This window comes from Eucyclogobius newberryi, unplaced genomic scaffold, assembly GCF_026437365.1.
Source record: "Eucyclogobius newberryi isolate DKJ021-1_F unplaced genomic scaffold, fEucNew1.0.hap1 SCAF_18, whole genome shotgun sequence".
Taxonomy (NCBI): domain Eukaryota; kingdom Metazoa; phylum Chordata; class Actinopteri; order Gobiiformes; family Gobiidae; genus Eucyclogobius; species Eucyclogobius newberryi.
The window spans coordinates 12646401-12654911 of record NW_027315812.1 but is presented as its reverse complement, the minus strand read 5'-3'; the positions used below and the strand labels follow the sequence as shown (position 1 = coordinate 12654911).

Below are 8511 nucleotides of genomic sequence, written 5' to 3'. Positions count from 1 at the left end.
AGCCGAGAGACATAGCAGGTCCTGGGTCTTCCACGGGGCCTCTACTCCAAGCCCCTCCCGTGTGACTGAGCTCCTCACCCTATCTCTAAGGGAGCGCCCGGCCACCCTGCGGAGGAAACTCATTTGTTCCGCTTGTATGCACAATCTTGTCCTTTCGGTCATTACCCAAAGCTCATGAGCAAAGGTGAGGGTGATTATGAGGGAGATTGACCGGTAAATCGAGGGCTCTTTCTTCATCACAACAGTCCGATGCAGCAACCGCATCACTGCCGCCTGTCAATCTCATGCTCCATTCTTCCCCCACTCGTGAACAAGACCCCGAGATATTTGAACTCCTCCACTTGGGGCAAGAACTCCCCACCCACCTGAAGAGGGCAAGCCACCTTTTTCCGGATGAGAACCATGGCCTCGGATTTGGAGGTGCTGATTCTCATCCCAGCCGCTTCACACTCGGGTGCAAACCGTCCCAGTGCATGTTGCAGAATTCAGGGTATTAAAAATACAATGTCTTAAGATTCACTTTGTTAAAATACAGATGGTGTTTTTTTAATTTGGTGCAAAGAACATTTTCAGTCTTTCAAAGTTTCGGTTTGAATCCTGTCGAATCCAGCCTGTGAAGACATATGTAATCCATGTCAGAAATAAATGTCCAGTCTTTTGCATCAGCTTAAAGGTGGAATGGATTATCTTTTGGCTCAAATCTGAGTCTCATTTCCTCGTGGCGTGGACAGCCGATTAGTCCAGCCACATATCAATCATAGAACGCACCTACTGCTCACCTGCAGCCTCGCTCTGGCTCGTCCCCAGGAGAGCAGCATGTTTCCATGTGTCTAAGCGAATGGATCTTTCATAATATAGTTCCCTCAGTGTACAGGACAAAATGAAGACAGAGAAAGACAGTTTGAGCTGGCTCTGAAGAGACGGAGATCTACGGGAGACGAGAGAAGCGATGCGATCCGTCGCGCTAATAAACCAAGGCACGTGTAGCAACGAGGCTTTTTTGTGCGTCCGCACGGGGGGAGTGCATTACGCCTTTACGCCTTTAAGTTGTGGTGAAAAACCACGGGTGTCTCTCCAACTCCTCCAGGCTAATTCTTTTTGAGGGACTCTCCTCTAGACACACCTGGATGAAATGTTTTCCCTCTTCAGACGCCGTTATACTTGTTTTCATGCCCAACGCATCAATGAACCACTCATAGGTGTTAAAAAACTTGCTGTCTTCGTTGAACAGTTCGTATGCCACTCCCCCGATCTGCCACACAGAAGTAGGACTGTCCATGTATTTCCTTTCCAGGAACAGCTCTGGTGGGGCGCAGCTTAGACAGCCCGTGAAAGAAGTGTAAGGAATGGTGCTTACAATACACCCACATCCAAAGCTGATGATCCGAACTCGAATGCCGTCCTCAGTCTCTTGGATCAGGACGTTGTTGCTCTTCAAATCCCTGTGGAAAACCCTCTTATTGTGGAGGTCGATCACCGCCAGGACCAGCTGTCTCATGATGTCCCTGACAGTGTCTTCAGGAAGAGGATAGTGGAGGGTGCTGTAGGTCACGAGGTCCATGGAAGGGCTGGGTCTCTCCATCACAATAATGATCTCTGTGTCCAACTCAAACCAGTCGAGGAGCGAGACGGCGGCGCTTTGGCCCAGTATGTCAGGACCACCAGCAGCTCTGAACATGAGGTAGACCTCCATAGGGACATGGAGCACCTCTGCTTTTCTGGCCAGAGGGTAGAAGTCCACCATTTTCTTAGGGGCATGCTTGATGTCAACCTGCAAATAAAATCATAAATGTCTTAGTTTTTATTATTATCTTGAGCAGATATGAATAAATAATACAGAGACAGGGTGGATAAAGCATTTACCTCTGAACTTAAATAACACATATTCCGCATTATTTTTAGTGTTATTGTCCTTTAAACACGATCATGACATGTTTTAGAGCTAAAGATAATGTCTACTAAAAGCACACATGAGTCTTTCTCGGTCAGGCGTATACCATGTTATTGAGGAATCGAGTAGTAGTGTTACAAATGGGAAATAAACAAAGCTAGCTTGCACCAAAATGCAGGCAGAAATGCTCAGAACGAGTCTGGCGATTATCTCTAGACTAAAAAACAGCACAGAAGCTCAGCACAGAAGTTGAATTTCTTGAATAATACTCGTCAATGCAGTATATGTAATATACAGTGTGTTTTAAAAACTTGATTCTAACTTTATGGATTCATCCTTACCATTAGACCGTCAGACTTGCGCACGCCGCTGTAGACTGAAGCAAAGTCTCCGCTCTCCAGCTCCCGGCCCTGCTCGTATTTGGCATTAAAGGCATCCAGACCTCCAGCAGGGGCCAGCTGGGTCATGAGCTGCTGAGCCTTGTTAGCCTGCACAGGCCTGGCTTTTTTCACTGGGGGGCTCGGACCTGCAAACAAATCAACAAAGGTCAAATAACTGATATGTTTTTTTTGGTTATATGTTTTTACTTTTGACATCTTAACTACTATATTTCTAGTAATGACTAGTTTTCTTGTCATTTGTTGTGTCTGTAATGTCTGTTAATTTGTGTTTACTAATTTCTCAATAATACACAGTAAATAAACAGTTTTACATGGTGACATGGTGTATTTTTATCAGATACTCAACAGCTTTCTACATTTTTGGCCAACATTTTGCCACCACTAAAATATTTTTTTCCTCAATTATGAAGAATAACTCAAGCAAAGTATTAAACCTGAAAGAAAACCACTAGCCACATGTTTGTCTCCTTGTCTGGGTGAGTTTGCACCATTCTCCAGTTTCCGCCACCAACCCAAAACATGAAAGATGGGTCAAATGCAAAGGAGACATTTCTCTACTGGGACAATAAAGGCTAATCTAATATAATCTAATCTGTTCTAAAACCTGTATTGTTGAAATAAGTGAGTGTACAGTGTATCTTGTCCAGTGTTGGATAGCGTTACTTTTACCTCATTACTGTGTTATAAAAGTAACACAATTTAAGTAACATTTTTGTATAACGTAATATCGTTTTCCGACAATCCCCTTTGCGTTGCTAGTACTAGATCACATGGGTGCAAAAAACGAACACGTTCCTTGTTACTCTAAAACAGCAGTGTGAGTACTCTAATGGTGTTGTTACATTGTTGCTGCTGAAGTGACTGTACATGTGGAGTTTACTTACTTGTCTCACAGTCTGAAGTCTGAGGGCTGGAGCTGGCTTTGCGTTTACACGTGTTTGAGAGCATTTTAAAGCACACAAAGACAGCTGTGTTGATTGAGTTGAGGAGCAGTGTGTTCTATTGTGGGCTCTTCTTCTTTGGTGTTTTATGGCGGCCTAATATCGTTAGGATGGTTGGTGTTGTTTTATGGTGGTTGGTATCCAAGTGTTACATTACCGCCAGACTTTATTCCTTCTTCTTCTTCTTTGGTGGTGTTTTATGGCAGCTGATATTGTTAGGATGTTGTTGTTGTTGTTTTATGGTGGTTGTTGTTGTTTTATGGCGGTTGGCATCCGAGTGTTGCATTACCGCCAGACTTTATTCCTCAGACTTTGGCATCCAAGTTGTTGTTGTTGTTGTTGTTGTTTTATGGCGGTTGGCATCCAATTGTTGCATTACCGCCAGACTTTATTCCTCAGACTTTTCGTAGTCCTCAGACTGTCGTAGTCCGTAAAAGAACTCTGGTGTTACAAAGCCCATGAGGTCATGATATGTCTTTGTGACTAGAATAGTTGTTGTTGTTTCAGAGACCGACCGGCTTTATTCCAGGGAGACCGACCGGCTTTATTCCAGGGAGACCGACCGGCTTTATTCCAGGGAGACTCTTCTTCATCTGTTGTAATTTTCCAGACAGTACGGTTTGTACGGCGGCTTTTATACCTTATCTTCAAAGCACATTGGAGTGCAAGTGACATAAAGCACGCTAGTGTTACATTACCGCTAGACTTTATTCTTTAGACTTCATTCTTTAGACTTTATTCTTTAGACTTTATTCTTTAGACTTTATTATTTAGACTTTATTCTTTTCCATTCTTTAGACTTCACTCTTTTTTTTTGTTCAGAAAGTTGGCCTGACTTAAAACGGAATCGGAACGTCACCTCATAAGTTGTCTTTGTGATGCTTGATGATTAATTTTTAAAAATGCAACGCCGTATTTGTTGTTAGTTTAAATGCCATAGAAGAAGATGATGAAGATAAAGATGAAGATGAAGATGAAGATGAATAATGAAGTGGGGGGATCTAAAGAATAAAGCCTAAAGAATAAAGTAGGACTGGGAGACCAATAAAGTCTTAAGAATAAAGCCTAAAGAATTAAGACTAAAGAATAAAGTCTGGCGGTAATGCAACACTCGGATGCCAACCGCCATAAAACAACAACAACAACAACACATCATGACCTCATGGGCTTTGTACGCCAAAGCAATGGGAGGAGTACTTTTACGGACTACGACAGAGTCTGAGGACTACGACAAAGTCTGAGGATTAAAGTCTGGCGGTAATGCAACACTCGGATGCCAACCGCCATAAAACAACAACAACAACAACAACTGAGGACTACGAAACGTCTGAGGAATAAAGTCTGGCGGTAATGCAACACTCGGATGCCAACCGCCATAAAACAACAACAACAACAACAACTGAGGACTACGAAACGTCTGAGGAATAAAGTCTGGCGGTAATGCAACACTCGGATGCCAACCGCCATAAAACAACAACAACAACAACAACATATATGGCAGTAACTGCCATGAAGTACCAAAGAAGAAGAGTCAGCTCTGGAATAAAGTCTAAAGAATAAAGTTTGGTGGTAATGTAACACTATACCAACCATGGCGGTTAGTATCCAAGTGTTACATTACTGCCAAAACACCAAAGAAGAAGAAAAGAAGAAAAAGTAGTAGTAGAAGAAGTCTAAAGAATGTAGTCTAAATAATGAAGTCTAAAGAATGAAGTCTGAAGAATAAAATCTAAATAATAAACTTTAAAGTCTAAGATGTGCAACTACAGTAGGTGGCGGTAATGTAACGCTTGGATTCCAACTGCCATAAAACACCAAAAAAGAAGGAAGAATACAAAGTGGCTTTCTCTGTCTTTTCCTCTCGCTCTCTTTTTCTCTCTCTCTTTCTCTATTTTAGTCTTTGTCTCTTTTTTTTCATACACCAGTAAACAGGAGACGTACCTAAAGGATTTTGGTAAATTTTTTGTATATATATAACAGGAGATCCGCAGTGGGAAACATCAAATATAAACAGATGGACACAGAGCTGTTTACTCCACTGTCAAGTTTGTCTGACGTACAGGACGGGCAAAAGTTGGGACGAGAAGAACACAATTTTGTCCCAGAAAGCCACCATTTTGTTGAGTGTGGCTGTGACACCAAATTACGTCATAAGGCGCTGGTACAGCTGGCAGCCCGGTGTAAACGCTCTCTCTTCTTTCTCACACTTATTGTGCTTTATCTCCTATATTTTGTAAATATAGTTAGTATATTTTTTCTATTTTACTGCACGATAGGGACACGCGCTGGAATAGTTTTTTAATTCAACTGTTTTTGACTTTTTTCGGCTGGATTTGAGCGTTTTTCGTTGCGTTCGTTGTGTTGTTGTGACGTGAGCTAGCTCCGAGCGAGCCCACCAGCCCCCCCCCCCCCCGCGCCCTCCGGCCGCCGCTAAAGTACGGCGTGTCGTCGGTACACGTTTATATACACGTTTATATGAAAGAGGAACTTCACGAACGATCAGGACACGCACTGGAATCGCTTTAAATTAACTTGTTTTGACTTTATTCGGCTGGATTGAGTGTTTTCGTCGTGTCGTTGCGATGTGTCTTGGCTCTGAGTCCCCCGGCTCCGGCCCCGCCCCCCGGCTCCGGGCCCGCCCCCCGGCTCCGGCCCCGCCCCCCGGCTCCGGCCCCGCCCCCCGGCTCCGGCCCCGCCCCCCGTCCGGCGCCGTACCGCGTTTCCACAAAGGAGGAACTCATGAAACTGCGGACAACAGTCGTCTTACCCGGAGATCGTCACGTTATCCCGTCGCAATACTGACCTAACCTAATACTGATGTGCAATTCTGTCATATGTGCAATTGCTGTTGGAATTCATGTGCAATTCATGTGCAATTACTGTGAAATTCATGTGCAATCTATGTGCTGTCGTGACACATATGTGCAATTACTGTCGGGATCACATGCAATGGTATTTATGTATTTATTTATTTATTTGTCTATGGGAGTTTTTATTTATTTATAGGAGATCTTCTACTGAAAGTGTTTTTCAGACTTCCTATAAGTGATCTGTTCTTCTGTATCTATCTCTGTATCTACCTGCGTTGCACCAATGAAATTTCCCCATGTGGGACAATAAAGGAATATCTTATCTTATCTTATCTTATCTTATCTTAAATGAATCTGGACAGAGGCTTTGAGAGCGCCACTGGGGCAAGAAGTTTAACTGTAGCCACCAAGAATCAAACTCCCCTTCAATCACTGTGCTGCTGCAAACGTCTCCTCAAAGTCGATGTTGAACGGTAAAGTTTGTGTCATAATTTGGGAGATTCACTGTTTCTGAAAGAAGTAACCAAACTGAAAAATCCACTGAAATGTATTATCTTTCTATTTATTATATCTCCATTAATATTTGAGTGTTGGTAAAAATCTTACTGAAAATTGGTGTAAAAATTCAACTTTCTCTCCCTCCTTACTTTTTGGAGGGAAAACTTCTGTCAACTATCTGTCAAAATCTGTTTATGTTTAATGTGTGTAGATCCATATGAGAACAATGCATTTTAAGAAAACGGCCTTCGAAGTTAATGTCCCATATAAATCTGTGGATGCAACTTGATTTTTTTTGTTTCCATATCAACGCTTATGGTTAGAGAGAAATCTCAACAGATGAAAGTGTAAATTAGTTTTGCCTGTACGAAGATATTATGAAAAATAGCTTAGGTTCACCTTCTAAAATACATTTGTACATTTCGTAAATCAACATTCCTCCTAAAATACAATTATCAAATTCATCACTAAGCATTCAAAATAATTATCCAATTTATTAATACAATTATCACATAAAATTCCAAAGCTTCAAAATTTCCTACTTAACATTAAATCCTAAAATACACACATTTAAATCAATGATTGTCCTTAACCTTTAAAGATCTAAGATACATTTAATTATAATCATTATGTACTTAAATGTTCACTAAACCCTAACACCTAACTGACTAAATGAGTTACTAAATTAATAAAAAAAATTAATGACACAAAACACAGTTCATCTACAACTCAACCATCGTCTCAGCCCATGGGAGAAAGTTTCAATTAAATTAAATTGATTTCAATTTATTTTTGTGACGCCCAAAATCAAAACAGCGGTTGTCTCGGAGGGTGACAGTGAAAAACGGACTGTCCCAGGGTCCCCTGTCCTTAGACCCTACTTCTCGGCCAGGAAAAACTACAAAACCTCAGTTTGAGCACATTTATAGCTCAACTAGAAGTGTGTTAGAAGTAGTCCAAGAACACTGCTGCAGCTACTCGCCCTTTATCCAATTCATTTTCAATCTTTTCTATACAGTTGCTCCTAAACCTAAATAACATTGGGTGGAGTAGATCATGATGACATGCACATTAATGAGGTTGTATTATTGCCTGGATTTCAGTTGAATTGGACAATTCTAAGACAATAAAGGGCAGCACTGAGCCCTTCACAAAAGAGAGATTTAGGGACTTAAAGTAAAAAAAGCAAAATGTCTAAACTTGTATAAGACATTTTTTTATTTTATATTTGGGATTCTTTCTAGAATAGTTAATTCGACTGAAAATAAGTGAGTTATTGCTTTATTTTTTAGTGTTATAGTTTAGTGTTATATTTAGATTAGATTACTCTTTATTGTCCCCGTAGGAAAAATTGTCCTCGGCATTTGACCCATTCAATGTCGCTGGGGCATTTCCTCAACAGCATTGGGGGCCACAATGCAGCGCCAGGGGACCCACCTCCAGATCTTGTACTCGGCTTGGTCAGAACTACCTTTGCTGGAGGATTTTACATACTGTGAGTGTTTTGTGTCGATGGGTGGTGCCCAGAGGAAACCCACCCAGACACGGGGAGAAACAAACAAACTCCACAGAAATGTCAACCGGGTCTGCACAGGTTAAGTAATCTGTCCTGACCGAGAACATTCAACTTTGAGACAGTTTTTGTTTCATGAATAGACAGTAATTGCAGAGCTTTTATATAAATCAGGACAAACAATTGCCTTTTCACAGTTAAAAGCCCCTCCCCCTGCACAGCTGCATGCTCATCCTCTTCCACAGCTGGTCAATGCCCCGCATCTGTTCCTCTTCGCTTATCTGCCCCGGACCATCAGCTCCCCACTTCGCCTGGACTCACCCATCCCCCCAGCACACGGTCCCCCTGCCAACCACTGACTGTCACAGCAGCACAGGTGAAGAGGATTAAAGTGAGGAAGGCAGCAGGACCTGATGGCATCAGCCCCAGGCTCCTTAAGTCCTGCGCAGATGAACTG

General features: G+C 42.1%; 1 protein-coding gene across 1 annotated transcript; it reads right to left on the bottom strand.

Annotated features, from left to right (window-relative positions):
* Nucleotides 1–1042: 1042 nt before the first annotated feature.
* LOC140364958 (serine/threonine-protein kinase pim-1-like) lies at nucleotides 1043–1776 on the bottom strand. Its single transcript, XM_072451332.1, has one exon. It carries the CDS (start codon nucleotides 1742–1744, stop codon nucleotides 1043–1045), a length of 702 nt encoding a protein of 233 aa, XP_072307433.1. The 5' UTR covers nucleotides 1745–1776.
* Nucleotides 1777–8511: the final 6735 nt, after the last annotated feature.

What these genes read in the sequence shown, in the direction of transcription:
- LOC140364958 (XM_072451332.1), bottom strand. Translation starts at nt 1,744, where the DNA reads ATGGTGGACTTCTACCCTCTGGCCAGAAAAGCAGAGGTGCTCCATGTC.